The sequence below is a fragment of the Carettochelys insculpta genome, chromosome 1 (genome assembly GCF_033958435.1).
Source record: "Carettochelys insculpta isolate YL-2023 chromosome 1, ASM3395843v1, whole genome shotgun sequence".
NCBI classification, from domain to species: domain Eukaryota; kingdom Metazoa; phylum Chordata; order Testudines; family Carettochelyidae; genus Carettochelys; species Carettochelys insculpta.
Genome location: NC_134137.1, coordinates 351,618,198 through 351,637,726, shown reverse-complemented (window position 1 = coordinate 351,637,726; position 19,529 = coordinate 351,618,198). Strand labels below are relative to the sequence as shown.

General features: G+C 48.4%; 1 protein-coding gene across 2 annotated transcripts in view; it reads left to right on the top strand.

The window, feature by feature from the left end:
• Window positions 1-3,261: 3,261 nt before the first annotated feature.
• Window positions 3,262-19,529, top strand: part of ERGIC2 (ERGIC and golgi 2) — a 43,672-nt gene continuing 27,404 nt past the window's right edge. The window contains exons 1-7 of one of the 2 annotated variants that reach the window (XM_075016328.1): window positions 3,262-3,510; window positions 7,897-7,945; window positions 9,965-10,110; window positions 16,569-16,677; window positions 17,182-17,228; window positions 18,646-18,716; window positions 19,199-19,239. In XM_075016328.1, the coding sequence (XP_074872429.1) occupies window positions 10,005-10,110; window positions 16,569-16,677; window positions 17,182-17,228; window positions 18,646-18,716; window positions 19,199-19,239 (374 nt within the window). In that variant the 5' untranslated portion in view covers window positions 3,262-3,510; window positions 7,897-7,945; window positions 9,965-10,004. Of the gene's footprint in view, window positions 3,511-7,896; window positions 7,946-9,959; window positions 10,111-16,568; window positions 16,678-17,181; window positions 17,229-18,645; window positions 18,717-19,198; window positions 19,240-19,529 lie in introns of both variants that reach the window. The other variant, XM_075016319.1, reaches the window with a different exon arrangement.

The window sequence follows — 19,529 nt, the reverse complement described above, 5'->3', positions numbered from 1 at the left end:
TCCTTACTGGCTGCTCCTATGCTTTCCTCTGCCTATCATCTCTCTATATAACCAATCATAACTTGATGCCTGTCAGTGCATTCTGAAACTCAACCAAGTTCAGAATCACTCCGCCAGCTGGTTATAATAAACCTTTGTTGCTTCACATACAGTACCCAGACTTTATTCCAACAAGATCCATTTGAGATATCCAATGGTGTGAAGCAAAGGTGTGTGCTGGCCTCAGTGCTGGTCAATCTCTTTTTCACGTGCATCCTTAGCCATGTACTTAGGGACCTGGACCGTGGCATCTACATAAAGTACAGGCTGGATGGGTCACTTTTCAACCTTCGTTGCTTGAATGCTACAACCAAGACACTTGAGAGGCTCATCCTTGAAGCCCTTTTCACTGACAACTGTGCACTTACGGCACACAAGGAAACTGATCTCCAATTTATCATCAACAAGGCCAACCAGGCACTAGGACATCTGAGAGCACGAGTGTTGAATCAGCACAATATCCAACAGTCCACTAAACTGAAAGTGTACAAGGCTGTAGTCCTGACCAGCCTCCTGTATGGCTGTAAAACCTGGACACTGTAGAGAAAACATGAAATCACTGGAGCGCTTCTACAGACACAGACTGAGGTGAATACTGCACATTCAATAGCAGGACAGAGTCACAAACCTGGAAGTCCCGGACAGAGCAGGAACCACAAGCACTGAAGCCATGATTCTGAAAGCCCAGCTTTGCTGGACAGGGCACATCATACAAATGGAAAAGTCAAGAATCCCTAAGCAACTCCTCTGTGGTGAACTCTCCCAAGGCAAAAGGAATCAAGAAAGGCCTCACAAGAGATATAAAGACTGTGTATATGCCAACATTGCTCACGTTGGATTAAAGCCAAAGCAGCTAGAGCAGCATGCAGAAGACTGAACAGGCTGACATGCTCTCGTACAACACGTGTATGACAACTTTGAAGAGCAGCAACGCCTATGCCTGATTGATGGTCATGAGAGGAGAAATCAGCAGCAGCCACACAAACAGAGCCAGGAGAATTCCCTTGCCCCTGTGGTGAACGCCCATGCCATTCAAGGCTTGGTCTCCTCAGACGCATGCAAGTCCATAACCGATGAGCCTGTGCAAGCTCAAGACCTCATCGTCAGACTACCAAGAAGAGAGGTAGAAAATTTTAGCTCAGTTAACAAAAGGCTCATGCCTCTCCTTTCCACACTGAGGAAGGGAGCAGACTGAGTAACAAACTGAGACCTGCTCAGATACAAAACAGGTATCTACATCTGCATTTGCAAACATGATCCATGGATAGCCATATCCACATCTGCAGATGCAGACACCCAGAGATACCCACAAATTTGTAGGGTTCTAAACACAATATGTGTATCTGCATTTGCATCTATATCTGCAAAAATGACCAGTGGATATCTGCATCCACAAATGTGGATACCTCTGAATATACTGCAGTTATCCATGGATTTGGGGGCACTAGTAATAAACTTACTCTGGTCAGGCTTCTGACCAGGTAAAATGTTATAAAGTTGGGGTCCTAGGCTGCAGGGTGTGGAAGGGTCTTGCTGCAGCCTGGTTTTTGATGGGCACCTGGTGAAAGTGTTCCCATAACTGGGCTGGGATCAGTATGGACAGCTGTGCCAGTGTAGGTGCTGCAGGGTTTGCAGCTTGTCACAGCCTCACAGCATGAGAGAAGTGGGGATGAGTATGTTGCACCCCAGAACACAGGAGCGGATAAAGAACAGGTGGGCCCTGGGGCAGCAAAGTCACAAACATCCCCCCATATATTACAATATTAATGTGACATTGTTATTTATGCTTTAAATCTATGCAGGGTTATTATGTCTCATGGTGCACAATAAAACAATGACAAGTCCTGCGGCACCTGAGAGACTAACAGATATTTTGGAGCATCAGCTTTCCAGGGGAAAGACTTGTTAAGCTGATGCTCCAAAATATGTCTCTCAGGTGCCACAGGACTTGTCATTGTTTTTGCAAAGCCAGACTACCAGGGCAACTCCTCTGAGAGTTAGTTTTGAGTAGAGTGACCATATTCCCCTAGGGTAAATACAGGACACCCTGTGTGCAGGGATTGTCCCAGCTACAACAGGACAGATGGTCACCGCATAACAGGGTGTGGCTGCACCCTTCTCACCCAGACCTCTCACATCCAGCCTGCTCCTGAACCCCCCACCCACTGCTGCACATGACCTCCTGCCCAAACCCCAGCCCCCTCCCGTGCTCTCCCTCCCAGCCAGAGCCCACACACCCACCCCTTACCCACTAGGGCTGGGGAGAGAAACAAGCCTGCAGCAGGTTCTTCAGGGCTCAGTACTGCAGAGGGGCTCTGGCCCTAGTCCTCACTGCACTAGGCTCCAGCACAGCGGAGGATCCGGCCCTGTAGGAATTCTGGGGGGCCTCCACTCCACACAGTACCACACTCCAGCCCTGGCCCTGTGATAAGGCATGGGCTGGGAGTGGGAGGCAGCTCTGTCTTCCTCCCATGCAGAGCTCTGGCCCTGGCCCAGGCCCACGCCCACAGCAGGGGCCACCCCAGTCGGGCTCCAGGCCCAGCTCCACACCGCCCAGTGGCAGGACTGGGGTGGAGCTGGGACAGTCCTGGCCTCAGCCCCCGTGTTGTGGTGGGGGTTGGAGGGGCTCTGCCCCCCCGTGCTGTGCAGGGCTCTGGCTCCACCCCAGCCCCACGGCGGGACTGGGGGTGGAGAAGCTCCAGCAACGGCCCCAGCTCCCCTGCTCCATCCCCAGACCAACCAGGCACCTGAGCAAGACTGGGGCTGGCAGTGGCGTCTGCGTGGGGCAGCGGGTGGGGAGCGACATTTTAAAATGGCGGTGGCCAGAAAAAAAGCGCTACGGGTCTCCGGCCAGCACAGGGGAAGGTCACCTGGGGCGGGGGGGGACGGGACACGGGACAATTAGTCCCATTTGCAAAAGAAGCCGGGGCGCCCTGTTGGCTCCCTAATCCGGGCCCGTCGCGGCTGGTCACCCTCGGCGTGAGCTCAGAGCGACCGGCACGTTTCTGCCCTCCCCCGGACGCGCTGGGAGCAGCACGCCTGGCGCCGGCGCCCGCTTTGCGCTCGTGTCAATCGCCGCTGCTCACACACAACACCACTCCCGACCCCACCAGGCCCCGCCCCGCCGCGCCCCGCCCCTCGCAGCCTGCGAGCGACTGCGCTAGGCCGAGCGCGCGCACGCGCGAGGAGCGAGGTCGCCAGTCGCGCAGCCGGGACGGCCCTGCCCGGCTGCGAGGAGCGCAATCATAGAGCGCGGCCTCCGCGACGGGCTAGACGGGCACATGCGCAGTCCCTTCCAGCCCGCCAGTCCCGGCGCTTGCTGGCTGCGGGGCACGCGGCCTTCTCATTGGCCCGGCTGGCACTCGCTGCCGGACTCGGAGCCGCAGCGACAGCCGCGGGGCTGCCAGAGCCGAGCGCAGGCGGGAGCTCTCGCTGCTCCTCACGGGCCGGCCGGGCGCTGCAGGCCGCGAGGTAGGCGCCTCTCCCCGGCCCTTGCCCCTCCGCCCCGCGGCACCGGCCCTGCTGCCGAGCCCCTGTCCCTCCTCCGGCAGCCCCTGTCCCCGCACCCCCACCCTCCTCCTCCCCTCCGAGCCCCTGTCCCTCCCCCGGCAGCCCCTGTCCCCGCACCCCCACCCTCCTCCTCCCCTCCGAGCCCCTGTCCCTCCCCCGGCAGCCCCTGTCCCCTCACCCCCACCCTCCTCCTCCCCTCCGAGCCCCTGTCCCCGCACCCCCACCCTCCTCCTCCCCTCTGAGCCCCTGTCCCCGCACCCCCACCCTCCTCCTCCCCTCCGAGCCCCTGTCCCTCCCCCGGCAGCCCCTGTCCCCTCACCCCCACCCTCCTCCTCCCCTCCGAGCCCCTGTCCCCGCACCCCCACCCTCCTCCTCCCCCCCTCTGAGCCCCTGTCCCCGCACCCCCACCCTCCTCCTCCCCTCTGAGCCCCTGTCCCCGCACCCCCACCCTCCTCCTCCCCTCCGAGCCCCTGTCCCTCCTCCGGCAGCCCCTGTCCGCGCACCCCCACCCTCCTCCTCCCCTCCGAGCCCCTGTCCCTCCCCCGGCAGCCCCTGTCCCCTCACCCCCACCCTCCTCCTCCCCTCCGAGCCCCTGTCCCTCCCCCGGCAGCCCCTGTCCCCGCACCCCCACCCTCCTCCTCCCCCCCGAGCCCCTGTCCCTCCCCCGGCAGCCCCGTCCCCTCACCCCCACCCTCCTCCTCTCCTCCGAGCCCCTGTCCCCGCACCCCCACTCTCCGAGCCCCTGTCCCTCCTCCGGCAGCCCCTGTCCGCGCACCCCCACCCTCCTCCTCCCCTCTGAGCCCCTCTCCCTCCTCCGGCAGCCCCTGTCCCCTCACCCCCACCCTCCTCCTCCCCTCCGAGCCCCTGTCCCTCCCCCGGCAGCCCCTGTCCCCGCACCCCCACCCTCCTCCTCCCCTCCGAGCCCCTGTCCCTCCCCCGGCAGCCCCGTCCCCTCACCCCCACCCTCCTCCTCTCCTCCGAGCCCCTGTCCCCGCACCCCCACTCTCCGAGCCCCTGTCCCTCCCCCGGCAGCCCCTGTCCCCACACCCCAGTCCTCCTCTCCCCTCCCCTCCGAGCCCCTGTCCCCGCACCCCCACCCTCCTCCTCCCCTGGACAGCCCCTGTCCCCACACCCCAGCCCTCCTCTCCCCTTCCCCGGCAGCCCCTGTCCCTCCCCCGGCAGCCCTTGTCCACGCACCCCAACCCTCCTCCTCCCCTTCGAGCCCCTGTCCCTCCCCCGGACAGCCCCTGTTCCCTCACCCCCACCCTCCCCTCCCCTTCGAGCCCCTGTCACTTCCCCGGACAGCCCCTGTCCCCGCACCCCAACCCTCCTCTCCCTTCCTCTCCCCTGTCTCTTCCCCCGACAGCCCCTGTCCCCTCACCCCCACTCTCCTCCTCCCCTCCACCTTCAGTTTTCAAATTTGATCCCAAGTCAAGTGCATAATAATACTTTCACTTTTTTGTGGCTTGTTCAGATTTGAGACCTTTTAAGTAACTTCTTTTCCCCACATACACAAGGAGCTGCACAAATCATTGATTTTTTTTTAAATGCAAGACTCATTTTTCTGTCTATATGAATGAATCCTGTTTTTAAATTGTGGTGTGGGTTTTATTAAATATGGTAGCTAACTAAAACTGCCTGGGAAGAAAACAGTAAGGAACAGTCTTTGCCGTGTTTCAGTCTTTGACAGGTGGACTTCCTCCTTCTCTACTTTCTTTATCTAGTAGGCTGATGAAGGTAATTTGGCAGCTGCTGATAGGCTGCAGTCTCTTAGAGGTGCGTTTGAAAGAGACAGAATTAAGACTAAGTCTTACTTACAAACAGTAGTCCAAACAGTAGCAGTAGGGGGGAGGAATAGGGTTGTGAGTTTAATCCTTGAGGAGGCCATTTAGGGATTGGGGCAAATAGATGTCAGGGATGGGGGTTGGCTCTGCCAAGGAGGCAGGGGACTGGACTAGGTGACCTCCAAAGGTCCCTTCCAATTCTAGGAGATGTGTATCTCCTATTATCTCTTAAACATAAGTACTCTGTACTCAAATTCATTATTAGTGTGTATGCTGAATTAACATGATACAATTAAATGTTAATATAGGGTGCTTGTTGTCACTATTTCCTCTTGGATTCAGGAAAATAATCTTACTGCAATATTTTGTTTCCTTGAAACCTTATGGAGATGATTGTGTTTAAAAAACAAAGCAAAACTGTGATCTTGCTGGTGATGCAAAGCAATAAGCGATCTGGCAGATCAGTGTCACTGGTGATGTAGAGATAACTCTGAATTTCTCTGCCATTTACTCTTTTTAAAGTCCCCATTGTAGGAGTTTTAAGACCCAGAGTCTCCAGTGACTTGAATCACCAGCTATATTATGGGCCTGATTGTCTACTTAGACTGCAAAGTTATCAGGGTAGTAATAATGGTGTAAATGAGAAGGAGAATCCAGTCCTACCATTCTTATTTGGTAGCATCACACATGCAAATGACTACAAAACTACAGGGCTCTTCTCCGATGTCGAAAGGCTGCTTACAGCAGTGATTCTCAATCTGCAGCTTTCAGTATGCTTGTGGCCCAGTCAGCACATAGCTGTGTCCCATGTGACATCCCCATAGCCATACAGGTAGTATATATATTGTGTGAATGTGGCCCACATAATACATAAAGAGCTAGTTATGCAGCCCACAATGGTAGACTGAGAACCACTGGCTTAAATTCTTACTCTTTCCCTCTTGGAACTGAGATCCTCTGTTCCTGTATAGCACTGTGCAGCAATTTTTGGTTGTGCCAAGGCACTGTAAAACTGTAGAAATAGCTGCAGTGCTAGCACAGAGAAATCACAATAATTACACTGTATTGACTGTTCTCAGTGCTGTTATCCCTGGGGAAGGATTTGCCCAGTAATTCTTATTGGAAGGTTATCTCTCTAAATAGTACAGTTCAGGAAAAAGAACAGCGCATCTTTTCAAGTATATCACTAATGTTTTTGATTCTTGCATAGTTGTGAATTAATTTCTTCCTAACTGGTCATTATTACATTATCTCATTTATTTTTATTTCCACTCGATAGAGAAATGTCTTTTGTAGTAAAGGAGATAGTCACAGCATGAATTAAGTTCTGATTAGCTAAAATTATAGTATTTAATTGTTTCCACTGGCTTCCCCTCCCTTTCTTTTGCCTCTGCTCTCATCTACCAATGCATATGTTTTCTCTTATGCACATGCACACGTGCCTGCTGGCTTTGCTCCACCATCCTCGCTCTCTCTAGCCTGGATTAGCAAATTTCTGGGTATTTTAGAAAGTGAGTCCACGTTGAAATTCAGGCAAAAGGCAGTGTAAGGGCATCAGCTTCATTGGGCCTTCACTTGTCTAATGGGCATGCTGATGCACAATGCATCTGACCATTAAGATAATAGTAGAAGGGTGAGCATGCCCAAAAAGGGAATATTTGGAGGCAGGACGGATACGCTGCCTCTGTACCTCTCAGCATGCACATGTGGACTTTGTTGTTTATAGGCATGCATGCATTGCTGTTACACTAAATAGCCCCACAGTCAACATGTTTAGAATGCCTCCTTTTTCATTAGACCCTCGCTTGGCAGTACATAGGAACATCAATAGAGACAAAGGGACAAAATAAGGCCACCTGTCTTCTGGGCTTTTTTGACTATTGATGCAAAGCTACAAACATCTGTTGAGTTTAAGAGACTGTATTAGTGATGTGTAATATGTTCTCCTCCAGCAAACCCCTCCCCCCAACCTGCTTCATCCACTGTTCCATTCCAATACCACTCCAACCCTGCTGTATTCCCCTTTACATATGACTTTCACTTGTTTGACCTGTTCCAGCCTCTTCTTCCCGTCTTCTTCCCACTTATTCATTAGCATCTCAGCTCTCTTGCCTGCAGACCTTTCACACCTGCTCAGCATTTCTGCAGATTTCACTGACCTGCTTCAGCAACCTTTCCTTTGCTCTTCAGCTGCATAAATCAGTTTCCCAAACTTTTTAAGTTGGGACCCAGGTTTTTTTTTGGTACCTTTTTTTGCGGCCCAAAAATAAAAATGCATATGAAAAATGAATATATGTTCGCTGTTTTATTCACAATAATAATAGTATATAGCAATAATTTGTATATTTTCTAAAGACACGTATTTTTTTCTCAAGAACCAGTACTGGGCCATGGACCACACATTGGGTGAGGCTGGCGTAAATTATGCTCTAGGCATTTCAGGAAAACTCAGAACAAAGGAAAGAATCAGGGTAGCAGCTTTATTTGTGCCATGTGACTTTTGAGGAAATTTCAAGAGTCCACACATGTACAAGTTGTTTTTATTCTGTTCTTTGTTTTTTAGTACCTCACTCCACCTCCCCTAAAAATAGCAAGACAGTCATCAGGACAAGGTAAGGTCATCTGTGTGCTTTGTGTTTGTGGGAGTGAGTTCACAAGTGCAAGCATATTTGGAATTTGATTAATTGTAATCTGTGTTAGAATTTGATATGCATTTTTCAGGCACGTCACCTGCAGTGAAAACCAATGGCTTTGCTTGTCTGAGCACAAAAGGATGTGCTGGTATGAGTATCCAGACTATACAAGCGTAAAAAGGCTTTTTTTTGACTTACCTTCAAGGAAATTTTGTCAATGAACAAGTTTTAGTTGCACATTGGTCTTTGAATAAATTTTTGCAGTATGAGTTATACATGGTACTGCTTTTTCACTCCTAATGATCAAATTATTGACACGATGAGTCTTCTTCGGTATATACTGTTGCACCTCTCCAGTCCGGCATGCTCAGGACCTGATTGGTGCCACCAGACCCCAGGAAGTCAATATTTCTTAGCAGCATTACCAACACTTTCACTGCTTACTGGGCTCTTAGGAGACATTGATGTGTAAATTAGAGATAAATAGTAGCATAGAGCACTGAGAGCCAGGGCTGGTGTCTGTAAAGAAACTTGATGGAACCACAAGAAACTTGCCCATACCCATGATCTGTGATTGTTTGGCTAACTAAAATCATGCTGAATTACAGATGTTGCCGATCGAGAGCGTAGCAGCCTAGAGAGGTTCAGCCTGTAGTATAAATCTTTCTTAGCTGAATGTGAGCAGCCATGAGCAGTGTGGAGTCCTTCAAACTCCTATGCTGCATGAGAGATGTTCTCCATTAATTAAGGCACTGACTTCGTTTCACTGCCAAAAGTTCAGCTTTAGTACATTAAAATTAAACCCAGTTTTCAATTCAATTAACTGCAGTATCTGCCAATAATAATAATAATTTTAGTTGTGTAAAGTAGAAAGAATATATTATAATAAATGTTGAAGGCAATAGAGCTCTCTTGATGAAAGGTGCAATGTACGTGTAAATTATTCGCTGTTTGTTACTGTCAAGTAGTCTAACTCCCAATGCCCTGTAAAACATAGACCAGAACATTTCTATAATCGTTCAGTTTTGGACTGAGGTTGGATTGTTAGTGTCTTGTAATTCATCATCATCAATAACTGTGGGCTCAGCACCCATTGGTGTCTAATGCCTCTCACTATTTCCTTCCTTCTTTCCCTATCCAGTGCAGAGTGGCTTAGTTTCTGTAGACTAGCTCTGCACCAATCTACTACATCATCTATCCATTCTCTGTGGGTTCTGCCTCTCCTGTTCGAACCATCCATTATGCCGAATACTAGGGTCTTGATTTTTCGTTCGTCATTCATTCTGCAAATACGTCCAAATAGGTGTAGCTTCCGTTTTATAACCTTCTGCAGCAGGTTCTCTTTTGGCTGTATCTTCCTATATAATACCTCATTGGTGACCTTCTACATCCATCCTATTCCCAGAATCTTTCTATAACAACTCCTTTTGAATGCCAGTATTCTTCTTTTTGAATCTTTTGTTATCACCTGTCTCACATCTGTACAACATGCTGCTGAATACACGTTTTCAAGATGCCCAGCTTCGTTCTTAAACTAATTGCTTTGCTTTTCCAGATTTTATCCATCGCCTTCAAACTCACTCTCGCTTTCGCTGTTCCCTTCTTCCAGTGTAGATCATACATTATGTTGCTTCGCAGATATGTGAACTTCTCTACATTTTCTTGTTCAACACCATCCACACTGATCTTCCTTCCTATTTCCTTATCTCCAAATACCATTGTTTTTATTTGATCAATGTTCATAATCAGTTCGTACCACTTCCCTTCTTCGTTTAACACCCGCACCGTTTTCTCTAGCTTCTCCTCATTTTCCTCCATGATAACTATATCATCCGTGAACCTCAAGTTGTTAATTCTTTTCCCGTGCACAGATATCCCTTCTACCTCTTCCTTGATCTTGTCCATCGCTCTCTCCAGATGTGCAATGAAGATACTTGGTGATAATGGATCCCCTTGTCTCGTACCTCTCTTAATTGGAATTATTTATTCTCAGTATAGAGTGAATATATGAAGGAGGAAGTGGGAGAATCTGCTGAAGATGAGGCGACTGAATCGGAAGAAGACCCTGAATTTGGTGAAAGAGTTGGATGCCTTTCCAAAGATCCCTGAGAGCTATGTAGAGACTTCAACAAGTGGTGGAACAGGTAAGTTTTGCAGAGACACTGGTAATACCTGGACTAATTAATGGAATGAGTCTCTTTAGTTCATTTTAAATGCTTCACTTGGGGAAGATGTGAGTATCAGTTTGCAAATGTGGATTTGAAAGATAGAGAATTCATAGGCATACAAGACGCTTGCATTGACAATGCCATAGCTAATTTCTTTCAGAGATGGCTCAATTTGTGTCTCCTTCTGTTGGACAAAATGTATAAGCCTGTCACAAGGGAAATTCGGTTCACTAGTTAAGAACCAAGCAAATGAAAGGGGCATATGTGCACTTAGGATGTAAATAAACAAAATGAGTTTTAAAGAGAGTTATCAGTTTACCTCCACTCACTCAAACATACTGTATGTACTTTCTAAATGGAAGACAGTAGAAGTGTACCGTCGCTATGCTAAACTCAGACTGTCTACTGTAGCCCTCTTCCCAAAACCCTCAGATGTAGAAATACACAAGATTGGTCCTTTTCCCCATTCTCTTTAACATCTATATGCAGCCATGAGTTGAGATTGTGAAACAGCACAAATTGAAATATTAGTGATATCCAATTGTATATCACTTTAACAGCAGATGCTAAAAATATCATCTTCCTAACTTTCCTCTCTGGAAGACTGAGGTGGTGTTAGCAGGGTGAGGGAAGCACTCGGTATGTAATTCTCTAATATCCCATCCACTGAAGGCATTTGTGCGCCACCCCCACAAAACCACCCAGAGCAGCAAGTGATGGGGCCCCCCCCCGGAGTGGGTCTGAGATTCAGGACCTCATTGGGCTGTGGGTTGAGGAGATCGTCCTTCTGGACCTCACCGCCAAGAAGCAAAATGCGCTGGCACATACGCAGCTTGCCACTACTGTGGCAGCCTGGGGCCACCCCACCCAGATTATGAAAAAAGTCCCAGTGAAAGTCAAGGAGCTCAGACGGGGCTACATCCAGGCCTTGGATGCAGCCAGGAGGCTGGGGGAAAGATCTGCAACCCCTCCAACTACAATGAACTGCACAGCCTCCTGAGGGCTGAGGACGACTCCCCCACCAGTTGCAGTCACGGACGTGGCCAAGGAGGCGCAGCTCCTTGCTCCCCCACAGCCGGCGGAGCAGCACCCTGGGATGCAGTCAGAGCTGGAGGGTGACACTGCCTCAGAGGCCAGCGAGGGACCTCTGGACTCAGACCTCTCTGCCAGTCAGGGCACTTCCAGGGTGTCCTGGACCTGTTTCAGGGACCCTCCAGTAAGTTTCCCTTTGTCACACACCCCAAAAGTTTGTGTGTTGGAGTGGGGAGGAGGAGGCAGCCCTGATTATGGTTGTAAGTGGGCCAATCACATGGGCACTGGCTTGACCCCGCAAACAACACTGAGGAGTGTGGCTACCAGGAAGCAGGCACATCTGCAGTGGGGAATCAGCACCCACGGACAGAGCTGTGAGCCACACATGTATGGGGAGCCCCGAGGAAGGGCCAGGCTGTGGCCGGCTCACCCACCACCCATGCCAGGACCTCCGTGGTGGCCAGACAACTGCCCTTGGCCACTGGCTTCGCGCGCGCGTGTGTGTGTGTTGCGGTCAGCCTGGTCCCTAAGGCACCACGGGATCCCTGTGTGTCAGGGACATCCCCATGCCTTGGCCCATGGGTGGCGGCTGCTGCTCATGATGGGTGGGGGCAGGGCCTTAGGTGCTGTATGGTGGGTATGACTCACCATCTCTACTCCTTGTCTCTTTACAGCTGCACCACCTGAGGGCAGGCCAGCCACACCACATCACCTGGGCCAGGCAGCCCCGGCCCGGGACCGGCGCATGAAAGAGAGATGGCACCCCACAACCACAAGGGTGGGTCCTTGGTCAGCGGGGCTGTCACTGGGAAATGCCCTGCAGGCCTTACATGGCTGCCCTGAGGAGCCAGACGGCCCTCCTGGAATGGTGACTTTGGGAGGACCGGGAGCAGCAGGTGTGGGAATGGGAGTGGCGGACGCGGGAATGGGACAAACTGATGTCCTGCCTGGAGGCTGTCACTGGCACCCGGCAGGACCAACTAGCCCAGCTTACCTTGGCCTGCTGCTCCCTTTCCCCAGGGCCCTGCCTCCACCAGCCACACAGTCCTGGAAGTAGTGCAGTGGCTGCTGGGTGCAGCTGCGCCCCTGCTCCCCAGGCACCCCTTGACATACCAGTCTCTCTACCCCCCCGGGCCTCCCCCTAATCTCCTGACAGAACCTGACCCTGCTGAACCCCCCTATCCCCATATCTCCCCATGCTCCTGGCCTCATCCCAGCCCGGACTGGGACCCCATATCCACAGCAAGAGGGGATCCCCCAGCCAGTGCCACTCAGGGCCCACTCCTCTGCAGGGTTGTGGGCTCCCACCCTCTCCCTAGACTGAGGCCCTCCTGCTTCCATCTAAATTTAGATGTCCCCCACTCTCTGTCCCAAGTCCCCTCCCAATGTATATAGGTGCACAATGTGAATAGCTATCTGCACAACTTCTATTTTGCACAGTTTTCTTTATTTTAAAATAAAACAGTTCATTTGTTCACCACCCCCTTGTCTCTCATTATTGGGGAAGGGTTGGGGAGAGATGAGGGGGTGAAGGGATGTGTCATGGTGGGGATGGGGTACAGTTGCAGGCCTGAGGCCCCTGCTCTGGGGAGGGTCATCGGGGCTGCGGGAGAAGCTCTCCCATAGGATGTCATGGATCTTCAGCCTGTCCCTGCAGGCTTGGTGGATGAGTGCTGCCCCCGGCTGTTCATAGCCATGGCCAGCATTGGCCCCTCACCCCAGGAGGAAGGTCTTCCCCACCACAATGTTGTGGAGTGCACAACAGGTGGCCATGAGTTGGTGAACGTTGTGCTCCCGCACGTCCAGCCGGGTCAGGAAGCACCTGAACCATGCCTTCAGACGGCCAAAGGCACACTCTGCCTGGTTCTATGCCCAACTGAGGCGGGTGTTGATGATCCTTTGTGGGGTCCAGGTGGCCAATGTAGGGCCTCATGTGTCAGGGCATGAGGGGGTATGTTGTGTAGCCCACAATGCAGATTAGCATCTGCACTCCCCTAACCGCCAGCTCCCAAGGGGGTGGGATGCTGGGGACATAGGTGTCTGCCTCCATCCTCCAGCAGAAGCCAGAGTTGCAGACCATGCAGGCATCATGTGTCTGTCCTGACCACCTGACAAAATATAGAGAAACTGTCCCTGTTAGCCTGTGGTCAATCAGAGCCTGCAGCACAATGGAGTAGTACCCCTTACGGTTTATGTACTGGGCTGCGCTGGGGTCTGGGCATGGATGGGCTGTGGGGTCCCCTCAGTCGCTCTGAAGCAGTTCGAGAACCCCAGGATTGCATCCAGGTCTGCAATGCAGACAACCCTGTGGAGCAGGAGCATGTTGATGGCTGTCACTGCCTGCAAGGGGAGGAGACCAAAGACACATGAGGGGCTGAGGGAGAGTGTCCCTGGGCCCCCGCAGGCTCACCTGCCCCTCCCATAGGGCCACCCCTTGGCAGCAGGTCTGTGTGTGGGTGGGAAGGCATGGTTATCTGGGGACAGGGCTATTCCCTCTCCCAACTCTACCCCTTGCACCTCCAACCCCATTCTCAAGGGGGGTCCTTGGGCAAGACAACCCCCCACCCCCTGTGCAGGGCATGCAACCCAAGAGTGCCTTTCCTGCATGAGGACTTGCTGGATGGTGAACTTCCCCATGTCGAACTGGTTCCCAATGGAACGGTACCTGTCTGGGGTGGTGAGCTTCCACAGGCGATGGCGACCTGCTTCTCCAGGGGGATGGCAGATTGCATCTGGGTGTCCTGTCTCTGGAGGGCAGGAGTGAGCCAGGCACAGAGCCCCTGGAAGGTGTTCTTACTCATGCAGAAACTGTAGAGCCAGAGTTGATCATCCCACTACCCTGAGACCAGCCAGTCCCACCAGTCAGAACTGATAGTGTGCCTCCAGACTGGCCTGGTCAGCTGGGGGAGGGGGGGCACGTGAGTGGGTTTCTGGGGTGCCCAGGACATGTTCCTCAGTCCTGGTGTTAGGCGTGTCCCCCAAGAGGAGGTGGACAGCCATGATCAGCGTGCTCAGCAGCTCAGTCAACTCAAAGTAGGTCCAGTGCAAGGCCAGGGGCTGCTGTGGCACCATGGCTAATTGGAAGGGTCAGACTCCGACAGGAAGCTTGTGAGCCCTGCACTAGCTTTGCTGTCTTTCAATCCAGTAGGCAAGCTTCAGCGTGGGAGGGGTCCCTTTAAGGATGCACCTGGCCAGGGCTCCTGGAAGGGCCTGCTGATCATGCAACGCTATCTGATGAGGTTCCGGGTCTGCTCTGTGGACAGCATCTGGGCAGTGTGACTGCTCTCAGTTGACAGAGCAGATCACTTTTTCGATCCGCTTTTGTGTGCGAATGTGATCTTCTGTCAACAGATCACTGTAGTGTAGAGAGAGCCTCGGTGTTCACCAGGGCTTCTCTCAAATTGCTAAAGCTGCAAGAAACCCCATTTCTGTTAGTAGCTCTCAGACCAGACCAAAGTCATAATCCTAACTGAAGAAGCCTAGCACGTAGGACTGGTTAAACCACCTACATCTTTGCCATGTCTCTGTATGCATGCAGAATAGTATGACTTGATGCAGTTTCACAGTCACAATGAGGAACTACTTTGCAGATATGTAGTGCACATTTTAGATTAGAAATTAACCTCTTATCCAGTTTTTGGTGCTTTCTAATGCCTTCTCTTGCTCACTCAAACACAGATGAAATAGGCTGTGTGTTAAAAAAACAGAGCTTGGCAGCCTTGTGCTGGGTCATTATGTTTGAGTGATTTACACAGGACACCTCTTATTAAATGAGCTGTGCATTTCCCTTATCTCTGTGTTTCTTGGCTGGGAGTAGAAGCATCAACCTGTGATAAGAAAGTCCAGGTTCTGTAGGCCTGATCTGGTATCCTTGCATTTGGTGGTCCAGTCTCAAGCATTTGAAGTTAGAGAAAGGTAGATGGGGTCTACCACAGTTCAGGGCAACTGCATCTGTATTCTCCCTCCATATTCCCCCAAGGGTACTTGCTTTGGGCTGCCCCCTTTCTTTAGCAAACAACTGCAGCTCTTTCCCTGCAGACTGATTTTTCCTAGGCTGTTCAGTTCCCTGCCTATGCTGTGGCATTCCCAATAATGCAGACTGCCCAAACAGAACGGCATCTGTACTTTGCTTTCTCTGCAGAGGTTATGGACAGCATAAACACCAGCAGTTGCATGCTAACACACAGCTCTTTTTAAGCAAGCTAACTTGTTCTTAAGGCAAAAGCCTTATAGAGAAAACATAAATGCTAAAGAACCTACACACATGCAAAAACACTTACTAGAGGTCACCCAAATCTGACTTCAGGCTGTGGCAGGTGTCAGCCTTTCCATGAGGATTGGGGTCCTGCCCGTTTGCTAGACCAGAAAGGAGATCCCGAGTCAGTTAAAACTTAGATTATTTTTCTGAAAGTGTCTTTTTTTTTTTTTCTGCTGCTCTGTGGAGAGTCCAGTTTCAATTTGTATATGTGAACTTCCTAGGAGGAGATACCACGCTGTGAATGTTGCAACCTCCTTGATTTGCGTTAATTGCCACCCACTGTTTTAAGTTCCTGGAGGAGTTGTGGTAGCTCTCTCCCCTGCAGAAGAACACAGTCATATGTAAACCATTCATGTAACCTAATGGATTTAAAGCTACTTAAACTAAATTCAGTAAGGTCTCCTTTGGAAAAAAACAGGAAAATATATTTGGCCTATGGTAAAGATGCAAACCTCAGGGTTTACTTTTTATTCAAGCTATATTTACTAAAGGTGTGAATGCTGAAAACACCATCAGGCTTTGTGCTTAGTACGCTGGGCTATCATGTGATAGAGTTGGATTTTGTATCTGCACACAAAAAGCATTCTTTCGAAAGTAAATAGGAAGAATGTGGTGCCCCTTTCGAAATTGGTCTTCCTTTCCTATTTCAGGAAGAGTGTTTCCTTCTGAACGCTTCTTTTGAAAGAAAACGTGTAGATGCTCTGCAGGCCCTTTTTTTCAAAAGAGCAGTTCTCATGGGGCCTGAGTTTTCGATCCCTGGCCTGCTCTTTCAAAAGAGTGGAAGCTGTGTGGACACCCCCATTCAAAAGAGCAGATCGTTCTTTTGATCTGCTTTTTTTGTGTGTGGATGCTCTCTTTTGAAAGAAGTTCTTTTGGAAGAGCTCTTCTGGAAGAGCTTCTTTTGAAAGATCTCTGTTCTTCCTATGTAAATGTGAAAATTGTACAACTGATTGGATTTCTAAGGGAATTTTTGCACTTATGGCTTATTTGTAATAAATAAATTGATTGAGTTCAGGTCCTGATTAAATTTATCTGCACAAAATACCTTCCTTTCAGTACTGCATTCTTTCTGTTGTCTCTGGCTTGTAAATATCAGCAGTAAGTAACATTTCCTCACTGGCTGATTCTTTTTTTTTAATTCCAGTTTCTTTAATAGCATTTACAACTATGGCTTTATTAACCATAATGGAGTTTATGGTGTATCAAGACACCTGGATGAAATATGACTATGAAGTAGACAAGGATTTTACTAGGTAACATTTGTTCTTTACATTTGAAATAAATTCTAAGTTGTCTGCATTTCATCAGTTGTTTTGAAAAAGAATGGATTTAAAATGTTCTTGCAATTCATAAACAATTATGGTTTGAAATTGAAATGGAAACAGCAAGTTTACTTTCTGTTTTGTTTTAATATGGTTGGGCCAGATTCAATAAGAAAAAGAAATACATCTGCCTTCCATGAAGAGGGAAGAGACTTACTTACAATATAGTGACATTTTGATCAAATCTAATCCCCTAAACCTGAGATTCTATTCTGGCACTCTGTCAGCATTTTGTCACTGGGTGACCTTCTAAACTAGTCCCTAAACTTCTCTGCCGAAGCTTCCACCAAATTTTAAATGGGAGGAGTATTTACCTGAACTGATACTCATTTTTCGTTTGGAGTACATTTCTGTGTGGATTCTCACTTGGTTATTTTGTCTCGGCATCTGTACTGTCTACTTGATATTGCAAATTTTTTCTTTTTTGTCTTCCAGTAAATTAAGAATCAATATAGATATTACTGTTGCCATGAAGTGTCAATGTAAGTATTCAGTCATCATGATGATGTTGCTGGGTGTGTGTGTGTTTTAAATGAGTATTGCTGTCAGATTAAAAATAATGTAGTTATGATGACATGTTCCAACCCCTTGGAAGTTGGCTTGGCTGTCCAAGAAAACAGTGTAATTGTTCCAGACTTTTTGGAGAAGTAATATATAGCTTATTCCTGAGATGCAGGAATGAGCACAGTTAATGAAGAATGGACAGGAGCAGTTTACCAAATCAGTAAGTTAGGCAGATCATAAACTTGCTCTGGTGTTCGGTGGCATTTACAACAAAATTGAGTCTGGAGAGGAGGTCAGGCTGGCATTGGTCAGTCAGTTCCTTTGTAATTGTTAAACAAAGGTTTGCAGCTTTTTTAATAAGTGGTGGGTAATTAATTTGTCTACACTGTGCTTTTGATTATCCTTGATTGACAGAGAAGGCAGGCATTCCTAGACAGATAGTTGGTGCTAAGGTTTTGTCTACATTCTGTAGTGAGTGCCTCTTTTCATGAGTCTTCTATCATTATGCGATCAAAAAATATTATAACTGAGTTGTAGTTTGTCTCCTACTTTGATTTACAAGTATCCCATTCCCGACTCTCATGGGTTAATTTAGAATTGTTAGTCTGCCACAAGCCTGGCAACTAGGAACTTTCTAAAATTTAAAACTGTCTCTGATATAGACTCTCTGGTCTTGGGCAGCTCATTAAACTTTTCTGCCTCAGTCCTGCTGTATAATAAATGTATAGAGCAGTTTAAGTCAGGCTGTTATGACAATTACTGTTTGCACTCTTTGGAGATGCAAAGTGCTAAATAAGAACTAATTGTTGTCAGCCTGCTTTTTTCAGTTAGTGTTAAATCAATGATTCTTCCAATATGTTTTCTCTCTGTTAAAACAAAGAGGTTGGTCTTCTCTGTGGACTAATATAATTTGGATTTGATAACCGTGATTATGTAAATGGAAGAGATTTAAATTTGCACTGATACATTCTTCTGTAAATGTGTATTTGTGTTTGTATGGCATTTCATATTGTATTTTGTTCAGTATTTACTGTTGAAGAAGACTAATAAATGCCTACTAGTCTTTCAAAGCCATATATGAGTGAGAAATGATACTGCTCCTAAAAAATCTGTGCCCCTTTCTCTGCCCTGTATGTGATGTTTTGTAGGTAGATGGTTTGAAGTGTGTTTTCAAAGTCCTCAGTTTCTTACCAGCTTTTTTCTTTCCTGTGCTAGTATACACTTGCATCCCGCTAACAAAAAATAGATTTTTCTCACTTTTCTCTTTATCTATTTTACTAATAGGTTTGAAGAGATGCTGTCAGGCTTTATTGCTATTGGATTTTTTTGTTTTTATTCATATGTCTTATTTTTTAATAAGTGCTTTTCTATTTTCTTTTTCTTTTTTTTAAACAGATGTGGGGGCTGATGTTTTGGATTTAGCAGAAACAATGGTTGCTTCTGCAGATGCTTTAGTTTATGAACCAGTAAGTTTATTCCATTTTCTTTATATAGATGGTGCTCTTTATTAGCAGTGATAAGCCTTTTCCTTTTGGCTAAACTGTCCCTCCAAAATTCCTGTTCTGTAGCTGGACCTGTAAAGAATCACTTTTAAGCCAGTTGTGCTCTACATGGTCACAAGGGTTTGTCCATGCAAAACTGGTTTTAGGATTGGCTGTGTGAGCTTTATACACTCACTTTAGAAAGAAATTCAGAAGAGAGATTATTAAGCTAGATGAACCTTTGTTCTGTACAAGCATGGCCATTTTTATGCTATTTCAGTGACCACTCTTGCTTCTTTTGTATTTAAACTATAATTGCTACCTATCTTTTGAACTATGCATCATTATGAAACTCTCTCGTAGCTCCATGTTTTTGGGATTAACTAATGAAAAGCTAAAATTTGTTAGTATGGAATTACTGATACTGCTGTCTGGTTTTTTGTTATCTGTTTTCTTTTTTGTTGTAGGTAATATTTGATCTCAGTCCCCGACAAAGAGAGTGGCAGAGGTAATAGATAATTCTAAAGCCCTGACGTTAATTACGTGTAGGTTGGGCAATGAAGGCCTTTTTTTCTTTTGTCACTGGAAATAGCTCAGAGGATATACCCTGAGTATACCTAACTTTTGTTAAATAAATAAATAAGTAAATAAATCTTATATGCTACTTGTGCACAGGTACTGCCCATCAGAGTGCAGTACATGCTCACTAAAACTGAAACTTATTTATTTTTTCTCTGGCTTTTTAGAGCTGGCCAGCCAGCATTCAGTATCTTAATGAATGTGCCATCTTTCAGTTTT